Below are 21,687 nucleotides of genomic sequence, written 5' to 3'. Positions count from 1 at the left end.
GAGTTGGCCTACCGGCTAGGGCGGTCGACCTCCAACATGGGGAACTGGGTTTGAGTCTCGGCAATGACGCTGAAAATCCTGTGATTCTGGGCAAATCACTTAATCTCCCCGTGCCTAACAAAAAATAAATGAGTCCTCATGTAATGCAACTGGTGCTATGTAAAGCGCTCTGATGCCCGATTCTGGTCAAGTTCACGCTATATAAAACTCTGTAAAAAATAACAACAAAAAACACTCTAAAAAAAGGAAATAGTTTAACTTTTGTTCCCATATGTCCCAGTATACTGCAAATGAAATACTTAAAATAAGATAAACATATAGGGGCCAATTCACAGAACTAATCTGAGACAAAATCCTAAACTTACTACTTTTGGTATTCACAGAAGGCATTTAGTAGTAGTAAAGTTAGGATTTTGTCTGAAGTTAGGATTTTGTGTGAAGTTAGGATTTTGTCTTAAAACCAAAACATAAGACAAACTTAAGTTTAAGTTAAGACAAAATCCTAGCTTAAGACCACATTCTAACTCAAGACAAACTCCTAACTTTACTACTACTAAATGTCTTCTGTGAATACCAAAAGATGTAAGTTAAGGATTTTGTCTCCGATTAGTTCTGTGAATCGGCCCCATAGTCCTTTTAAGTGAAGTCTGCAAGTAAAATAATTCAACTTCTGTCATAACCTTAGTAAAAAGGAAGGAAATTCTGTTACATTGAATTAATGTTTAGAAATGTTTAGGAAGAAGCAGGGCAGAGGGTTTCTTGGCATTGGATAGATGTTCTATTGTTGGAGTGCAGTTCCTGTCCCAGAACATAAAGAAATTATGGGACTGTTTTTCTTCTCTGTTTGTATGTGACAGGAGGACACATCGAAGCACCAGTTCACTTGTCTTACGATCCTCGAAGATACTCAAGCAGTGAGAGCAGTTGCTTTTCATCCAAGTGGTTCCTTGTATGCTGTTGGTTCAAATTCTAAAACTCTAAGAGTGTGTGCTTACCCAGATGTGATTGATCCAAGGTAAGAATAATTGGCCTACAAACACTTCATATTATCGGCACTATATGCATTAATTAATTGTATTTTTATAGAGTATTATGATCACTTTAGGTGTTTTCATAGCCAGTCAATTGCCGCAAAATGATTACTGCAAATACCAAATGCATTCAACTGCTTCACTTCCTTCAATGCATAATTAACAATGCCTTGTTTCATTCCTAAGCAGTGAAGTCTCCGAGTGTATAATCCCAAATTAAACAATAATAAATAGGTACCACGGTGCCTCGCAGGTGGCATGAAAATGTCAGTGGATGTTCCATAGCATGGCACTTGGATTTTCAGCCTGCTTTTTAAGCCAATCCTGTAATATGCAATTCCTCGATGACACTACATTGTTGTTGCAATTACACCACTGCAGATTTTGCTACATTACCATTATTTATTTAAATTCATTTAATCTAAACATCATACATACATACATAATAAATGTATATATGGATATAAGAACACATTACAAGGGGCGCACACTCTCCTCGATAGCTTTGGGGAAGTTTCAGGATTGCGAGTTAACTGGGCCAAGACCTGCGTGTTCCCGGTGTCTAGAAAATGCGTTCCCCCCACACTACTGCCCAACCTGACATGGGAACCTAGGTGTCTTCCTTACTTTGGAACGCATGTGTATCATGCCCAGGAGCATCTTCTTGAGGGCAATATCGGTAGAGCGTTGAGGGGTCTTCGGGGTAGTATGCGGTTCTGTGGGTCTTTGCCACTATCCGTGGCGGGGCGAGTGGCACTGTTTAAGATGGTGGCCCTTCCTCGGCTCCTTTACTGTTTTCGGACACTGCTGATACGAATCCCGGTTGCTTTCTTTCGACAACTCCGCTCCATGGTAGGTGGTTTTATTTGAGGTGCAGGTAGACGCAGGGTGGCGCTAGATACATTAATGCGACCAAGAGCTGAAGGGGGCTATGAATTATACTACCTTGCGGCACAGTTCCAGTTCCTTACCCAGGCGGTGGCGCTGGAATTCCGAGGGCCGGAGAGGGGGTTCTCAACAGAGATACCGCGGCACGTTTTGTCTTTTGTGGTTCTGCAACAACATCTCCGCACTACCAAGTTGTCGATGGTGGAGAGAACTCTCCGACATTGTTGGAAATGACTCCATAATAGAATTGGGGTGAAGCGCCCATACGCTCCCGAGATACCATTGGGCATGTGCACGGCCTTACCACATGGCGGGGACTGGTCTGCTCTTGCGGAGTGGGAGGAGCTGGGGGTACAGATGGTAGGTGACCTATATGCTAATGGGGAACTATTGCCATATGGCACGTTGCAGGAGACCTTTGGTCTACCACGCGGCCACTACCTGATACACGCGGCCCTGATTGCTGCCATACAGAGACATTGGGGAACCGGTCTCTCCGAACCGCCAACAAGCGGGCCGTGCCAATACGTGGTGATGGCGGCGGGCACCTATAAGGCGGTTACTTGCCTGTACAAACGAATGCTGTGAGAGGGGCTTAACCCTTTACAAAAGCTACGGGAACAATGGGCGACGGATTTAAATAGGGAAATACCTGATACTGCCTGGTCACAGATAATTAAACTAGCGTGGAAAAGTACTAGGAATGCCAGATTTCAGCTTATCTAGTTTTTCGTATTACCTTACACCAGCTAAAATTAACCAATATTTCCGGGTGGATACTGCACTATGCCCCCGATGCAAACTACAGGGTGCAGACCTGAGCCATATGCTGTGGGACTGCCCGCAGTTGGGTACCTACTGGGAGGAGATAACTGATTTACTTTGTAAAGTAACCGGACGGTAGATTAGCGTGGATAAGGGAGCCTGCCTACTGCACTGGTTTCCACATACCAGCAAGAACAAGATAACTAGTACATTTGTGGACCTGGGGTTTATCCTAGCTAAGAGGGAAATCACATCTCATTGTTAGGCAGCGACCGGCCCCAACTACGTTAGATGGAAAGCAGCTGTCCTGATGTGGGCGAAGAGCGAGAGTTCAGTACGATTACAACAAGCTCATAGATCCCATAATGATAGGGCGCTTGAAGCGGCGCGGGCGTGGGAGTCCTTGGTGACGGAGTTCCAGACCTCAGACTTGAGAACTGAGTCGGACTCTGGCACTTCGACGGAGGACGAGCACCAATAGATGATTTCCATTGGCCTTGTGGGGGCCTCCAGCATCCAGGTCACTCACGATAATTGGGACTCTCATTGATGCGGTGGCCAACACTTGCCCGGAACATTGGGATAGCCATCAGTCAACACTCATCCTCTTAGGATTGTGCGCCACCATCAGGGGTGGGGGGTTAGGGGTAGTTAGACAATGAAGGCAAACCTGATTCAGGTGTCGTGTATTGACTTAGAGTCTGTATTTCCAGCCGAGATAGATTGCAGTACCAGGTGCATACTTACGGGTGACAACGCGCTCTACAAAACCCAAATAATAATAATAATAATACCACAACAGAGCAGGCCTAATCCAGGAGCAGCGCTACTTTAACGGGGATTTTATTGAATACCTCCTTGGATTGCTACACCAATGTTGATGTTCACACTAATATGGAAGAATCGACTCTTTAAATTGATGATGGTCATGTCTCATGTCTGTTTGTTTGTTTTCTTTTGAAATAATAAAAAGATTTTTTTTTTAAATGGATACAAGAACACATTGTCCATATATGGCTTGACTATGTCATCATGTCAGTTGAGATATTGTTTTTATTAAACTTTAAAAAAGATTTTAACATAAATAAAATGATTTATATTTTGTCAACAAATATTGCTTTTTCTTAAAATGTCATAATTATATTCTGAATATTTTAGTAGTTAATGGGCTTAAGCAAAGGGAATTGATTAGTTACTGGTTTATTTACCCTGCTCCTTGTGTTTTTTTGAGGGGTTATTATTTTAGTTACAGTTAAAATTTGTAAAAAAAAAAAAAAAAACGGTTTATTAAAAGCTGTCTCAACAGACATGATGACGACATAGTCCAGCCATATATTGACAATTTGTTCTTCTATACATACATACATTCATTAGATATCCTTGGAATCCTCTGACATGACATGTAGCTTGGGCATCTGTATTTAATCTATTATACTTGTGTAAACAGTCGTCCAGTCTTAAAATCTGTCTACACGTTATGGTGTCAACATCTAATAAACCGTGAGGAAACAAAATCTTATAGCTGTAAAGCAAAGTGTTGTAAACTCCTCTGAGCGTGTCCCTTTTGATATTGCGGGATTTGATGGCCCGAGAGGATCACATTGCAAAAAAATCATGTTTGTGTGACACGTTCCATAGAAAGGCTCTGTAGGGTGCAATTCTTAAATAAGCCATTGGAAATTCAACATTGAGACATAATTCTTACAACAAAGTTGTGAGAAAAACAAAATGGCACTTACCTTAGTCTTTCTGATGCACCCACTCAGAAACTTGACAGTAGACAAGTTATCAGAATGGTTGCTGCTGCTGGTACAAATTGAACAATGTATATTATAACTTGCATATCTGTGTAATCCTAGATGTAAATAGTCCCTGTAAGTAATAGCTTGACAACGATTTGGTAACCGTTGACTGATCCATATAGGTTTGGCTATTTCCAAATAAAGCATAGCTGGGGCGTTATTACATCATATAAAAAAAACTACACACTGCTTGCAGGTTGATATGTAGCCGGTTCCAGAGATACAAGGTAGACAGTGCTTCTCCCCTGAGGAATGTTTCTGTCTTGAAAATGTGTAGAATCATTGCTTGGCAATCTGTGTACACATCTTTTCCAAGTACAGGTTGTTGGATTGAGACTCTAAAGCTGACATCCTCACTTGGACCTGGCTACTCTGAGACCTTTTTAGATTATGTGTTTGTTTTTTACTTGTTACTACTCATTCTATTGGCGTCATTTGCTGGTGGAATGCTTGAGGTTGTCATTCTTCATGTTTTGAATATCAATTAAGGTTCCATGATGGAAAGGAAAAGGTTGTGTATTTTACGTCCTAGTTCTATATCATGTGTGTCTTCATTAAACCCATAAACAATGCTTCCACTGTCCTTATAAAGTCTGGAGAATGTATAGAACGGCTTTGTTTGTGATCAGTCTCCAGACTGACGTTTCAGAATTAACTGACTGCCACTGCACTACATTTTAAAAAACTTTAAAGAGGCGGTATGAAATGTATCTCCGAGGCAGCTGCTGTTTTTATGGCGCCATTCACTGTGTTTTTCACTTTAAAAGAAAGAATTAAAAAGAGGCTTTTCAGTTCACTAGGTTGGACTTACTTTTTAATTATAATTCAGCTTTTTTTTTTAGATAGAAAATGTCTTTAGATAGGCATTTCTTTAGATGTATTTTTGAAGTGGAATGCTTCTCCTTAAAAAAAAAAGATGCATATAATGGAAATAACTAATTGAATAGAACTAAGATTTCAGGTAAGTATACTTTGCCTTATCAGGTTACATGTGGGGGAAGAAGTCTTTCAATTTATCACTCAAGTCTTTGAAACATCTTCCACTTGTATGTTGATCAGAGACCGTCGCCTTTTTGAAGCAGTTTGAATACTCATCTCTTAAGAACCACTTTATGTGCAAACCTGCGCAGTACTTACGCACTTAACAGTGAGTTCTCATCTGCAGTTGCAAGTAACACTATATGATACTAACACATAATGATACTGACATATATCCTGTTCCTCTTCTTCCAAGTACTTGAGAAGTTCAGGCTGCAGACCGAAAGGGCGTAATCTCTTGCTCAGCAAAGCATTAAAAATACTAATTGAACCACCATATGTACATTTTCAGACCTTCCCAAGTACCTATCTTAGCAGGTGATCTGATATTGATGTCTTCTTGTGGTTGTTTGTGCTATTTCTTTTTCAGTGCTCGGAACAGACACCTGTATTTTGTACTCATTTCTTTTTCCTCTGTTCTCTACATGACCCACATACAGTGGTGCTCTGTGATCAGAAGTATGAGAAAAGTGGTGCATTTCTACATTACAAAGGCAATACTTTTCAGGATGCAAAGCCCCTACTGGTATTTTTTGGGGGGCAATTTGCAAAACAGTCCAGCAAACTGCAAGTAGATTGTACATTGCATCACATATTCCTTGTGTTGTACATTGCATCACATATTCCTTGTGTTGCTTACAAATCTCTGCTCATACTACACATAAGTACTAGGTGGCTTTTGTTAGCTCTGCTAGAAACAGTTTTCTGGTGGAAGACTGCCTCTTGGACTGTGGGCTTAGCTTTAGCAAAGATTAGTTGTATGAACTCAGATAGTATGGACTCTGGTAACCAGGCTTAGAGACCAGTATAGGATGGTCAGGCGGAGTAGTCATCTAGAGCCCATTTGTCTATAATAATGCCATTCTCACACAGGGCACCAACTCCTTTATCATACTGTTAGTAGATCATTGAAATGATGACAATGTATGTCTTACTCCTGACAATGATCAAGTTAAACTTACCAAAGCAAGCTCTAGAATTGATTCATACAAAGAGATTACCAGAGCCTGAACATGTGTTTTCACCTTTGGATAACCAATAAATAAATATCACATGTAGGCTAAATTGCCTCTCTACAAAGAAATGGAATTGGCGTGTGAACACTTTGAGCAATAATATGTTGTCATTAGGGTTACTGACTAAGAATTAAATGTTGTGAAGCAAGGTTGCTTCTGAAATCAACTTAAATGTTTACCATGACCTTAGGTAGGGTAAGTTGTCCTTACTATTTCTGCACCTTAGCTCCTTGGGTTAAGCTATTGTAGCATACATATTGCATAGCAATTTCAATTGCTTTTAAACCTATGTACCAAATATTACATTTGCTCAGTAGATCTACATGGGCGAATTACTCTGTCAGTCTTTGCTTTTTTCTTCTCAACTGTTTGGGAATTGCACGCACCGCAGACAGAACCAGCAAATGTTTCTCTAGTCCATCTAATGCCAGTATCCCTCTGCATGCATGTGCAGCTCACCTGCTACTGCATCATCAACCATTACACCTAGTACATGTATTCAGCTTTCCTGTTGCTTCCACATTTTGAGCAGTGCACTTATTCCGTCTTATTGTGCCGCTATCTCCCTTTGTGCCAATGGCCACTTTTGTTGCATGCTGTCCACGACGGGGTTGAAGCAGTCCATACAAGCAGTATTCCAGGCTGACCCACAAAGCTTATTTCATGTTTGGGCAGTTCCTATGTCTCCTGAACTGGAATTCATCAGTGGTCAACGGTTGTTTCTTCTATTTTCAGGAAGGGACTGGAAGTGAGTGAAATGTTCAACTTCTTAGCATGGCTCATTTAGATGAGCGAGATTCTGTAAGAAGCATGAATAGTGTTGGTAACACCAGCTGCTAGCAGTAAGAGTATCAGCTCTTCTGTTATTGGGCCCTCTACTGCTCATTTCGGATGAGCATTAACATTTGTGAGTACCTTTCAGACAGAAAGTGCCAATCAAAAGACATGAAGTTCGGGGCGTGGCTACGCGAGCGGCAATGGCGGTCGCAGCTTGTTAGAGCTCCCGCCGGCCCGCATTTAATCCGGCTGATTTATCCTAGCCCCCGTACCCACTACTCACAACCTTGTGGGGCGGACATTCCTGGTGGCGTCAGGGATCCTCCGGTGCCATCGGCAGCGATCCTAGGTGCTCGGACGTGCCGAAACGAGAGACAGACGAGTGAGGCCTGGCATACCGGAGAGGCGCCGGGACCTCGATTTTGGCGATCCCCGGCCGGGCGGCCTCTGGGTGGGTCGGCTGGCCCACCGCTCGCCACTGGACCTCTACTGCCCTGGGGCCGAAGGGTGATCGGCGATTCTCCTCCTGGGGCCCTGCTGGAGAGGGGTGCGATCCTGGTGCTGTGACTCTGCCTGCTCCGCGACGGCGGCCCTGTGATCCTGGTGCAGCCGCGGTCTCGAGTTTCGCGACCCCCGCCGGATGAGCTTTCGCCTGCGCCTACTGGCGCCCTGGAGTGCTCGGAGCGATCCTCCCCTAGAGGTCCCGACGGTGAATGGACAATAACGGGCAGCCCGGAGCGCCTTGGCTGGCCACGTGCCTAAGGGCAAACCGTGAGTACCCCCCCCCCCCCCCCCCTGGGTCCCCGGGCACTGCAGGAGTTTGGGCTGACGCTGTGGAGCCCGTGGATTGTGTGAGAGAGACGCTGCCCAGCCTGCGGGGGGGATAGGGGACTCTGACTGTTGGCAAGTGGGGTGCAGGTCTTGGGGCCTGCCTGGACCTGGCCCGGGTGCAGAATTCCACCACGGATGAGACTGTCCGGCCCCCACTGAGGGAACACTTGCTTTCACGCGGCCCCCCCCCCTGCTACACTTGGTGGAAGGGGCTTGGGGTCCCTAAACGGCCATTTCTGCATACCTAGTGGGCAATTCACGAGGATCTGGCAGCCATGACCAGGGGAGGTGGCGGCCCCACCAAACAGGCGACGATCGACAAGTTCACCGGGCCCAGTGGGGGCCCTGGACCGTCAGGAGGTGGACAGCAAGGAGGAGGGCCGGATAACGCAGCACTAATGGCGGCCATCACCCAATCAAGGGATATGCTCGATGCCAAAATAGGTGCAGTGGGTGCAGATGTCACCCTCCTGCGTCAAGACTTGCGGAATGCCGTAGCACGAATTACAGAGGCTGAATCCAGGGTGTCGGTGGTGGAGGACGATGTAGGCACACTCAAGAAGAAAATGGCGGCAATGGAAACTGCGCAACGGGGCCTGGCGCTTCGAGTGGAGGATGCTGAAGGGCGCGCACGCCGCAACAACCTCCGTTTCATTGGCTTTCCGGAACGATGTGAGAAGGGTAACATGGAACAATTCCTCACGCAGTGGCTGGGAACCTGGCTGCCCCCGGAGGCTTTATCCAACTGCTTCGTTATTGAACGCGCACACCGCGCCTTGTCACGGATGCCACCAGAGGGTGAACGGCCCAGGGCAGTAATTGCTAGACTTCTGAACTATCATGACCGGGATGTCATTCTGAGGGAAGCGAGAACCAGAGAGGCTCTTCTTTACGAAAATCAAAAGATAATGATCTTCCCTGACTACACGAAGCTAGTGCAGCAGCAGCGCCAATCCTTCATGGACGCCAAGGCGAAACTGCGAGGTCTTAAACTCCAATACTCCCTGTTGTACCCAGCGCGCCTGAGGGTGATTTTCCAATCGCAGACACTGTTTTTCAATACTCCGGAAGACCTCTTTAAATGGACCGACGAGACAGTGAGGATCCGGCCGAATTCTCAGCCGGGGCTGAACCCGGGCTCTTCGAGGGGGTCATCACAGGAACGGAGTGGCCAGACGACCAAGACCAAGAGGAACCGGCGATCTAGGTCACGAAAGCGGTCGGCCTCCTTCAGCGGCGCCCGGGCCAGTGGTAGGGCCGAAGACTCGGACCAGTCTGAGTTGGATCATGGCCAGATCTGAAGATTCTGCGCCCCTCTGTACACTTGTCGCTACAGGTTCTGGCTAACGGAGTACGGGCTCTTGGGGCTCGATAGACTGGTAGCATCATGGCTGCCTCAGGATTGGTTTGCGGCTGATCACTGAACATGGGGGGGGATTGTGGGTTGGGGTTCGGGGACTACACATAAGGGGCTACTGCTCTCCTACGGATGTGGGAGGTTTTGGGAGGGGGGGGATGAGGTTACTGTTTCCTGGGGAGTTGGGATCCATTGGCATGGCTGGCTCAGGGCCCTCTGTTTTGGACTCGGGGTTACCCATGCCGCGACAGGTACTTCATGGTTTCTTGAGGTATAGGGGGGGGGGGGGGTGCGGGTGGCCGGGAGCAGGGCCGCTGAGTTGGGACCGAGACATGATCAAGACTATGACGACATTCAGTTGATGGTTGGTTTTGGGGTTTGGGGTAGGACGAGAGTTGCTCGTCAGGTTATCTTGGGGTTTTGGGGCGGGAGGGTGGGACTGCACGTGTGTCTTGCTATAGTGTTCATTACTGTGTGCGATGAGTGGCAATGGCGAGGACGTTCTGTTGGATGGGTCCCACTTGATTATGGCTGAAGAGACTCATAGACTCCCCGAGGAGTCTCTGCGGGTGATCACGTGGAATGTCAGGGGGATGCTCGACAAGATCAAGCGTGGGGCAGTGTTGCGCTGGGGGAAAAATGAGAGTGCTGATATTTTCCTGCTCCAGGAAACCCACATGATGGGCTCGAAAGTGCTAGGTCTACAGAGGTTCGGCTATCACCAAGTATTTCATGCCGGATTTTCCCGGGGATCCAGGGGGGTGGCCATTTTGATACATCGCAGGGTGGCCTATGTCCATGAGAAGCAGTGGGTTGACCCACAGGGTCGTTATATCTTTGTCAAGGGCATGGTGGGCACTGAATCTGTGGTCTTTGGGAGTGTCTATGCCCCCCCCCACTGCAATGGGCCCTAGCTGAGAAGCTGTTCACAGTGTGGGAGGACATCCCCGAATCCCTGGCAGTGGTTGGCGGTGACTGGAATGATGTGATGGACATGAGTGTGGATCGCCAGCGGCGCCGGGAAGTGGTTGAGACTACCCCTCCCCCCTCACACACCCGACTGCATGCTATGACTGAGGGACTGGGCTGGTCGGATGCCTGGAGGCATATGCACCCTACAACACGCGAGTATACGTATGTCTCTGCTGTGCATGGCTCCTATTCAAGATTGGACTGTGTGTTTGTGCCTGGCGACTGCTTGTGTAGAGTGAAGAGTGCTGACATCTTGCCTATAGGTCTGTCCGATCACTCCCCGGTATCGATTAGGGTGGCACTCCGTCGACAACGCCAGCCGTTTAGATGGAGGATGTCCTCGTGGCATCTCCAGCAGCCTGCCTATGTGACGCACTTGCGTGAAGCGTTAGACCAGTATTGGCGGGAAAATCTAGTGGGAGTCATTGACGCCGGGGTGGTATGGGAGGCCATGAAACCCACTATCCGGGGAGTAGACATAGCGTGGTGTGCCGCGGCCCGTCGGAAGCGACGGGGAATGATCGCGGAAGCGGCCGCGCAGGTGGGAAATCTGGAAGAGCAGAACCGCGTGGGGGGTGATGAGGCCGGGTTACGACTCCTTCTCCAGGCTCAGCAAACCTATGCATCTGTCCTACTCGATGAAGCAAAACAGGCATGGCTAGCCACACGTAGTCGAATATACCAATGGGGGGACAAGTCATGTACGATGCTTCATAGACTCTGCCAACGCCACCTCCAGCCGCTTACGCTGCCAGGACTCACGTCTGACGACGGTGAGGTCCTTACTGACCCAGACGAGCTAGCAGCGAGTTTTGCCGCATACTTCGCTACTCAGTATGCCCCATGCGATCGCCTATCAGCTGACGAGGTGACTAAATTTATTGAAGACATGCCCCCCAAGACGGTGTCGGATGAAACTAGGGAGGCCCTCGATGCGCCCCTTACAGCTGAGGAGCTGGGCGATGCCCTGGGACAGCTTAATACCGGAAAGGTCCCTGGCCCAAGTGGCTACCCGAGTGAGTTTTATAAGAAGTTTCATGTACAGCTGGGGCCCCACTATCACCGGGCGCTTGAGACAGCGCGTGAACAGGGCACACTGCCCCGAGACTGGCGACATGCCGAAATCGTCGTCTTTCAGAAACCAGGTAGACCCCCAGAGAGGCACGACTCATATCGCCCCATTTCTTTACTCAATATTGAGGCTAAAGTTCTGGCTAGGGCTCTAGCAAATCGTCTGTCCCCATATATAACAGATCTGGTGCATCCGGACCAGGCTGGGTTCATGCCTCATAGAGCGACGCGGCATAACATCCGACGCGCACAGGCGGCGATTGACGCCATGGGAGCCACAGGAGAGCGGGCGGCTCTGTTGCTAGCTGACATTAACAAAGCCTTTGACTCCGTCAGCTGGACATACCTTTTTGCACTTTTGCCCCGTCTGAATCTAGGCCCGGTTTTCCTGTCCTATATCAGGCTACTATACACAGATAATACGGCCTCGGTCCGGGTTGCAGGGGCGGTGTCGGAGACATTTCAAATTGGACGAGGGACCCGACAGGGATGCCCGCTCTCCCCCTATCTCTTTGCTCTACTTATGGAGCCGTTGGCTGCCTGGGTGCGTATAGATGCGCAAATGCGGGGCTTTGTATGGAACGACAGCTTGTCGGATAGGATCGCACTTTACGCGGACGATGTCCTTTTCTTTCTTACCGACCTGCAGCGCTCGGGACCGCGCGTACTGGAAATTATGCGAATCTTTGGGGAGGTCTCGGGCCTATATTTGAACCTGCGTAAATCTACCCTCTGGATGCTGAATGGAGACACCGTAACGGATCCCTGGACGTTGGGGCTACAGGTGGCTACGCATGGCCTGAAATACCTGGGGTGTCCTGTCGCAGTCAGCAAACGTTGCCTGGGAACACAACATAGTGCCCGTTTGGGACCGAGTTCAGACAGATGTCAAGGCTTGGTCTCGAATGCCCCTATCTATATTTGGCAGATCCGCGATTTTTAAAATGGTTGCACTCCCGCGTCTCCTTTACCAATTGCAGAATCATCCCTATCCAATTGCACCCCAGTGGTTCCGACAAGTCAATTCGATCTTGGGCCGCTTTCTATGGGCTGGGGGGGACGGCCAGAGTAGCACTGCGTACGTGCTTCTTGTCCACTTACTGCGGAGGCCTGGCCACCTCGGATCTACTGTCCTATTACCAGGCCGCTCACCTGCTTATCCTGAACGAATGGTGGTATGGCGACAGCGGGGATCCAGCCTATGCCCTGGAACGCACATTGATGGGCGACAATACGCTCCACACAGTCCTCTACTCGGCCCGATTGCGCCGGAGGCTGCCGAGGGTCACGGGTCTCGTTTTTGCTGTCTGGCGACAGGCCTTGCGCCGCATGGGCTGGTGGGGTCGACTGACCGCTGAGACGCCGCTATGGCATAATGGCCTGTTACCCGAGTTGTCGGCCTTATCAGGATTTGACAGCTGGGATGCGATCGGGATTTCACAGCTAGGACATGTGATGTCCGGGACGACGCTCAAGTCCTTTCAGGCACTCAGCATCGAATTTAATATGCCCCAGTCCCAATTTTTTCGGTACTTACAACTCCGACACGCACTAATGCCCAGTATTACCAACATAGATTCGCTTCCCGATTTCAGTCCCATTGAGGCAAAAGTCTTTATGGGTGATCTGGGGGATAAGAAAGTCTCTCGCATCTATCAGACATTGGTCACTCATTGCTCCTCCACCCTTCTTCCGTTAAAGACGACTTGGGAAACTGATGTTGGCCCCCTCGATGAAGATGACTGGAGGGAAGCCCTGGAGTCCCCTAAGGGGGCAGCCATTGCTATACGATTTAGACTGATCCAATTCAAAATTCTCCATAGGGCCTACTTCACCCGTGAGCGACTGTGGAAAGCAGGCTTGATTGGATCCCTGGAATGTTTGCGCTGCGGAAATGCAGTGGGCACCTTGCTCCACACGATATGGTCGTGCCCTAGGCTGGTGGGCTTCTGGAGGGGTGTGTGGGGCTGCCTGTCTGAAGTACTGCATTGGACTCTTCCTCGCACTCATCGTCTGGGCCTACTCCACATCTTGGAGGGGGTTGGTGGAAACATATATAAACGTCACCTGCTGCTCCTGGGACTGGTGGTGGCCAAAAGAGACCTAGCCCGGGCTTGGAAGGATGTGAGGGCCCCCCCCCTGTGTGCTTGGAGAGCCGGAATGGACTTTTGCATGGGCCTGGAACGACCGATTTTTGAAGCCCGAGGATGCCCCCGCAAACATTTCAAGATATGGCAGAGGTGGGCTGAGTATAGGGGGTTGACACTAGACCCTCCGGCGGAACTGGAGGAAGATCTTTAGTATCATGTTATTTGCAAGTCCTTGCATTACGCCACGAGTATCATATCATGCTTACACACCGAGGCTATCTGTACACACGTGCACGGGGGTAGGGTGGGACACAGGGGTGGAGGTGGGAGGGTTGGGTAGTTGGGGTTAATAGGGGTAGGAGAGGGTATAGTTGTGTTCCTTTATAATTGCTCTCTCTTGGCTACTTGGTTGGACGCTCGGTCCTCTGCTGTACCTGTACCATAATGCTTGGTGGTGTTCTCCTGAATGTGGCGAGCCACACGTATTCCTTGCTCGATCCTACCAATAAAATTTGTTGTGAAAAAAAAAAAAAGACATGAAGTTCCATGGTATCTGACAACATTTTCTAACCAGACCTGTTTTGAAAGGCGAGACAAAATTGTTTTCTTGCCTCGCATTTCAACCAAACAGTTTCTGAGCGCCTTGGTGTAGATCAAGCTGTTAGTCCGATACTAGACTCTTTCTTCATATTCTTCTCTTTTGAGCTTGAGTTTGCCAGCCTTCTATGTTTGGGTAACAGTTTATCGGCACCTTAGGTAACTGAGGCCAGGACTTCTGCAGACAGTTTCAAACAACCTCTCCTGTCTCTGGTTCATTAAGAGTGCTTTTCAACAGTGGGGAAGAGTTAGAGTTTGAAACTAACATCTGTGCCAATATCAGTAATTGAACGTAATTTGGGATATTAAACTTCTGCTAAAAGAATACACAAAATGTAAGCAGAATATACTGGAGAGGGAAGAAAGGGAGAACCAGTTGTTACAGATTTTACAGGAACTACACACTTACTTCCCTGACGAGATTCCTTCCATTCCATCTGTACCGTAAGTATTTTTTCAACTTCAAGTGCATCCTGTTTCAAAGCTAATAAATATGTATTGTTCTGAAAATGATTTTGATGACTCGTTTCTTTGTATCTTCTGATAAACTGTTTGGTAACCCATGAAGAACAGATCTCTTCCGAAGATGTGAATTCTTTTGACTCAGTGTTCATATTTCTTAAATTAAACAACTGGTCCATCTGGCTCCTATTTTAATCACCATTCATGTGTGATGTTAGAAAAATGCTTGTCTTTTAAAATGAATTTATTTATTTAGGGTTGTATAGAGCGCAAGCCAGATCCGTGAGGGTATCAGAGCGCTTTACTTGCTTGACAAGGGGTATACAAAAGACATGGGAGGGGTGAATACATTTGGGATCATAACAAAACAGATAGCTACATATACAGGAGACAGGCGATCTCAAAAACTCGGGTGGGGAGTCCATAGGTGCCGGGTAGGTACCAAATCAAGGAACCATGGAGAGGCCGTGGTAGGAGGTAGAACAAAGTCACTGAAGTGAATGCATTGCAGGCGTTAGGTGAGGAATTTACCCATTAGGAAGGTTTTGGCCTCCTTTTTTATGCGAGCCAGCGACGGAAGTCTTCTAAATAAAGGGAGAGAGTTCCATATTCTTGGAGCGGCTCCAGAGAAAGCAGAAGGTTACTGACAGACCGGGAGGTTCTGGCTCCTCCGGATACCACAAGTTTCTGGGCGAGAAATGCAGGGGAATTAGCGTATAAGGCCTTGTGAGTGATGCACCCCAGCTTCAGGTGGATTCTGGCTTCGAGAGGAAGCCAGTTCAGAGCTTTTAGGTGTGGAGAGATGCGGTCAGACTTCTTGAAGCCAGTTAGGAGTCTGGCTGCCGCGTTGACGCGGCTTTCAATGTGGCCAAAGAGATCTTGGGAAGACCTGCGAGGGTTGAGCATCCATATTCTAGTCTCGAGATGACTAGTGCCTGGATTGCCATTTTCAGGTCGGGGTGTCAAGGAAAGGTTTTAGGTTTCTTTGGTAGTTTAGGTGAAATCTGGCTGTTTTTATCATCGAGTTGATATGGCCACGCATGTTCAAGTTGCAGTCGAGGGTTATTCCGAGGGATTTGGCAGAGTCTACTAAGGTAGGAGTGCAGTTTAAAGCTGTGATAGTCTTAATCCATTCCTGAGTGTCCAGGCTTGTTTTGGGTAGGGAGATAAGAAGAAATTCTTTTTGTTGCGTTGAGTTTAAGCGGATTAGAGGAAAGCCAATGGACAGTCAACTTCAAGGCCACATTCAGGGAGATAATGTCCGCAAGAGATGAGATTTTGATGTAGATCTTGGTGTCGTCGGCGTACATATGGTAGGCAATGTTGGCGGTGCGTAGTACTTCTGCGAGCGGTTCAAGGTAAAGATTGAAGAGGGTAGGGGACAAGGTTGATCCTTGAGGGGACTCCAACTGTGATCGGGGTGGAGGCGGATAAGCTACCAATAACTAGGACTCTTTGCGAGCGATTCTGGAGGAAGGATCTAAAGCATTCAAGAGGAGGCGCCATCCAATCCCATCCTGATATTGAGGTGTTAAAGGTGTTTTTCATGGTTGACCGTATCGAAGGCCGAGGAAAGGTCTAGGAAGATTAGGAGACAGGTTTTGCCTTGGTCAAGGGCTTGGAGGGCATCATCCACTAGGTGGAGGTGGGTGGTTTCGGTGCTGTGTCCATGCCTGAACCCGGATTGGAAGTCGTCTAGCAAGTGAAAGTTAGTGATGTGTTGGCTCAACTGTTGTTGCACAAATTTCTCCAGGACTTTAGCTAGGAGAGGGATATTGGCTATAGGCCTGTAGTTGTCAGGGGAGGCAGGGTCTAACGTAGGTTTTTTAAGATGGGGACTAATTGTCCTGCTTTGAGGGAGGCAAGTATCGATCCCTGTTGGAGGTATGCGTTGATGATTGCAGTCCAAGACGGGATGATAGCCTGAGAGGTGGCTAGGCAATTGGAGGGGAGAGGATCATTAAAGTGATTGTTCGGGTTTAGGGAGGATAGCATTTTTGAGATGGACTGTTCGTCATATATTTTGAAGCTGGACCAATGTGCTTGGTTTTTGGTTGGGGTCTGGGCAGGTAGCACAGAAGGAGGAGGCCGTGCCTCAGGGGTTTGGGAGTGAGTGGCAGATCGGAGTTCATTTTCTAGGGCAACGATTTTGTCAGCGAAGAAGGAGGAAAATTCCTCGCCTGAGACTAGGGAGTTAGGGGTTTCTTTTGATGTTTTTGCCAGTTTGTTAGATTGATTTTTGACCACTTCAAATAGCTTGCGAGGTCTGTTCTTGGCGTTGTTCAGTTCTGTTCTGAAAAATTATTTTTTTGAGTTGAGGATTTACCTATCGTAGGCATTTTGTGGCCTGGCGGAGAAGTTTTAGATGGGCTCCTGATGGGTGATGTTTCCAGTTTCGTTCTTTTTGTCGGAGGGATCTCCTCTCATTGTTGAGGGATCCGTTGAACCAGGGGTTTCTGTCTTTGATTTGGGTTCTTTTTAATTTTAGAGGAGCAAGGTCATCAAGAATGTTGGATATAGTCTTGGAATAGTGTTCAGTGAGGTAGTTGACTGTATTGATATGACAGGGGAGAGGTCAGTCTCACAGCGAGCAGCCAGTTTTCCAAGATCAAGGTTCTTGGTGTCTCTAACCCACCGTTTGGGAATCACAGGTTGTGGAGCCCATGTCTTGTGGGTGCCAGTTAGGAGGAAGGTGATAGCTTGGTGGACAGACCAATCGCATGGGTCTATAGAGAAAAGCTTAAGATAATGTAAATTATATTACTGTTAATGCTTCTTCTTGCAAAGATAAGAATCCTTTCCCTGCAGTAGAGCCTGGTCCCTTTCTTTATCTGTTCCTAATACCTCACCTAGCGAAGAGGATCTTTCGCAAAAATATACAGTCAATAGATATAAACTGTTACAATTCTGACACTTAACGAGTTCATGAATCCTACCATATAGTTACCTTCTGTAACGTGAAAAGCAGTGGCAGCCTTGATCTGGCTACAACCATCAAATCTGCTTTTACTGAGCTCTTTTCAAAATTCACTGCTTAGGCTTTAATAAACTTTTCTCAGTAAGGAGTCATAAAGATAGAGCAGTTCTTTATCACTGAAAAAGTGCCTCACTCTGAGGATTCCAGAGGTTTGCTGCCAAACGCTAGATGCTCAAGGATGTGCCCTTTATCATCATCAGTTTAAAAAAACATATCTAAACCCAGGCCTTTCTTTCAGGTAAAAATTAGTCTTTAGTTATCACAGTTTACGGTTTGAAAATTAGCAAAATATGATGTTACTTCAGTCAGGTGTTGCAGAAGAATACCTCTTTTTTCTGGGTTTCAGATGGGAAAGAATCATCATTTTGACTAGTTCAAATTTATAAAGACCTGGCCGGTCTAGATCTGTGACTGGCTTGCTTTGAAAACAAATATAGGTATCCTTGCATTCTTGTCTCTTCACAGAAAAACTGCATAGACTTACTGTTTGATGCAAAACATTCTTTTCCCTTACAGCAAATAAGGTATTAGTAGTTGCTGCATGCCATTACCACTGCATGCTGATAGGAGGTTTCTTATCAACCATTGCAGGCTTTTAAAGCTGGACATCAGCCCAAATGGTAACAACCTGCATCAGACAAAGAAGCAAATAAATCATATCAAGTTTACATCTGCTACTTCTTTAGTTTAAGAGGATCAAGGGTATTAAATATCATCAGTGCTATTTTTTAAACCTTATTTCGTTCCCTCCTATAAATCCTTCAACTTTAAATAAGTTATCGCCAGAGATTCTTGAAGAAAAAACTGTTTAGCAACAATTGAGCAGGTTGTGCATAATGCAAAAGTCCTCAAATTGTATTCACAGTACTTTCAGCTTTTTGGGCTAAAATTAGATCATGAAGACCTTAATCCGTATTCCAATTAAGGAAGAACATTGCGAGTGCTTGAGATTTACCATTGGAGAACAGCAGTGCAGTTCTATACCTGTGACATTATCTGGCTCCTGTAATGTGGTGGCTGTTTTCGCCTTTACGGTTTACATTTGATCCATTGTTTGAATGACTTGCTAATGGAACCACTGTTTCCAACCTCTTGTTACAAGAGCCCTTTTTTCTTATGTGCAACACTGTTTAAACTGGTAATTGCTATTAGCCAGAAAAAAACTCAGCTGATTTAATGTAAAATACTTCGGATTATAGGAGCAGTGATAAACTCCTCAGTGGACCTTGCCTGTTCCACCTCCAGAAAAGGATAATTTCCTCTAATCTGGTGATGTCACTTTTACAGTTGTCCTGTGCCTTTTTTGTGGTAGTTTTAGAAGCTTATCAGGCTGATGGCTTCCAGTATTATCTGGATTACAGGTTCAGTCTGTAGAGCTTTAGTCAAAGAAAAGTGGAGTCCCAACCCGTTGAAAAAGGATCCCCCCATTGGTCTTCCATAGTTTCCAGATTGTTAAGTCCAGCACAGAATATTGGTTATTGACCTCTCCCTTCCCTTCAAGAACTTGACACCCTGAATCCAAAAGCAAGCTTACGCACATTTGGGCATCTGGAAAGAAAACATCGCCATCATGTGTGTGGCTAGAAAATGTTCAACCAGGAAGCATTTTTCAAAGTAAATTCTGCTACTTGGCCTGAGAAAGAAGCATATTTACTCTAAGAACTTGCCTGGGTGATGTAATAACTTGCATTACCTTTTTAGCTGATGCAGGTATTAAAATTGATTTTTGTATCTTTTATTAGGCATGCATTGCATCTTAATTAAATACTCTGACTACCCTCTTGTCAAGTATCATTTTGTCTGAGTTATTCATTCATGCCCTCCCTTTAAAAATCAATCCTGGAGGAGGAGCTACGCCAGCAACCAAGATGGCCGCGTAAGCACCCGGCTCCGTCGACCTCCGCCAGCAGCTCGTATATCCTGCTATTCATCCTGAATTCGCACCAGACTCCCGGGTTCATGAAGTATTTCTGCTTCTAAAGGTGCAATCCCGAGGTTTTTATCCTATCGGATGACGAAGATATGCCGTGTTTCCATTCTAGGCCTAACATCGTGTGGAAGCCGGGGCCTCGATTTCTGTCTCATCCGGGTTGGAGTTGATCAATAACGGCCGTTGGACCTGGACTGAGCCCGGTCCCCACGAGTGTCCCGTAACCAGTTTGTTTTCGGGTGGTGGCATCGTGAACGGTCTGCACCGTGAACACGTCAGTGTGTCGCGCCGTCTGCCGTGTCCGGGAGTCTGACGCCCGGGGACCCCGCTGGCACCCCGGGGTTGACGGGCCGGGGCCCTCGCTGCCGGCGACGGTGTCGATCTTCTGCGACGGAGAGCGCCCACTGTGATCCTTGGATCTGCGTGACCTGCTGCCCCGGAGAAGCTGGCCTCCGGGGTACGAATCCTGCTCTGCCTCTTCTTGAGAGGAGATGGGGCGGACGGAGGGTACGCCATCGCTGCGGGCCATTCTGGCCGCCATTGGAGCGCTCCATTCACAGTTCGCAGCTGTATTCCGGACACTGAGCGTGCAAGTGGACGGTATTTTGGGACCGGTCCATGATTCTTCGCTTAACTCTCATCTATCTGTGGTACCAACGGTGCAATGTATGCCTGAGATCGAGGTCCCCGGACATAACCCGGATTTACTGTGCTTTGTCGACTCCCAACTCACAGCCAGCGAGCCCGTGTTTGTCTATCCTGCTGCCGCCTCATTCGAATATGGACAGTCTTCTGTGCCGCTACGAGTTCCTCAGTGACTGTTGGAAAGACTTGACATCTTTGGACATTTTTCTTCGTTCGTTTTGTGGAAATCGTAAACATCTTTCCGTCTGCCGATCCTGCAACACCAACATGAACTTTGACGATTCAATGCCGGGTTTGTACCTCTATTGTGACGGGAGTTGGGTGGTGTTTTGCTCCCTCCCCCGATTGGTTTGTAAATTTGCTATATGTTGGTTTGACTATATTTCGGGGTGATCGCTTCTGGCGGGGGGTACGGGAGACTGAGGGTGTATTTGCCTTTCACGACTCTCCTCCTCCATCTTTTCCCTTCCTTGGGCTTAGTTTAGTGGGCGATAGGCACGCTGCTAGTGGGGTTAGGTCGTAGCCATCTGCAGGGGTGCAGGGTGGGGGGTGGTGGGTGGGGTTTTTTATGTTTCCTTTATTTTGTTCTATGACCTTTCTATGTCCCTTTCCCTTCTTCGCAAGAGATGTGGCATATTCTCCTGATCGTATACTCCTCATATCCGGGTGTCGAGTGATGGATTCTTGTATTCTGTATTCTGGATGGGCGGTATCCGATGATGTTCGCTCGAGGCACTCTGTACTGTATTGTTTCATCTCGACTCTAATTTGATATTGATGTCTCTCAGATGCCTATAACTGATGTGTATTCTCTTCTTTGGTCTGCCCATTCACTGTTATGATGTGTTCCATCGAATGATGCCCGATATGTATATTTCTACTCTTGTGTTATAATTAATAAAAATATATATCCCCAAAAAAAAATCAATCCTGCTCCTCTTTAGGAATTACATTTTGTTTTAACCTTCCCTTATCGTTTGAGCGAATGGTATATTGTGACTTAGTTCTCTTTTGCTGACGGTCACCTCCTGCAGACGTATATTTTTTTACTTTTCCCTATACTTTACTAAAGGGAGTGTCCGCTGTCCGGCAGAGATCTCTGCTTGGTAAAGTACATAGAATCTGTTTTTTAAAAAAATATTCTCGAAAATAAATATAAACAATATTTTTATGATAAACATCAATGTAAAATCTTTCTATATACTTTGAATGTACAGCAACATTGGAAGAAATGCTACAGCACTATTACATTAATTTTGAATAGAAACTTCAATGTACATATATTAAAATGAGTGTAAATGATTTTTCTGAAGTTTAAATTAATAAATATATTCCCTCCTGAAGAAAATAAATATTTGTATGCATTAATAATTATTTAAAATAACGTATAGAATTAATAACATTTAATGTAATTATATTTAAACAACACGTAATGTTG

General features: G+C 46.6%; 1 protein-coding gene across 1 annotated transcript in view; it reads left to right on the top strand.

Moving 5' to 3' along the window:
- WDR47 (WD repeat domain 47) overlaps nt 1–21,687 on the top strand; it is a 381,791-nt gene that overhangs the window by 284,014 nt on the left and 76,090 nt on the right. Inside the window, exon 10 of the mRNA XM_078668245.1 lies at nt 858–1,015. Within this exon, the coding sequence (XP_078524371.1) occupies nt 858–1,015 (158 nt within the window). The remainder of the gene's footprint in view (nt 1–857; nt 1,016–21,687) is intronic.

This window comes from Lissotriton helveticus, chromosome 1_2 (genome assembly GCF_964261635.1).
Source record: "Lissotriton helveticus chromosome 1_2, aLisHel1.1, whole genome shotgun sequence".
NCBI classification, from domain to species: domain Eukaryota; kingdom Metazoa; phylum Chordata; class Amphibia; order Caudata; family Salamandridae; genus Lissotriton; species Lissotriton helveticus.
Note: the sequence above shows the minus strand (reverse complement) of the source record. Positions and strands in the feature narration are given on the sequence as shown.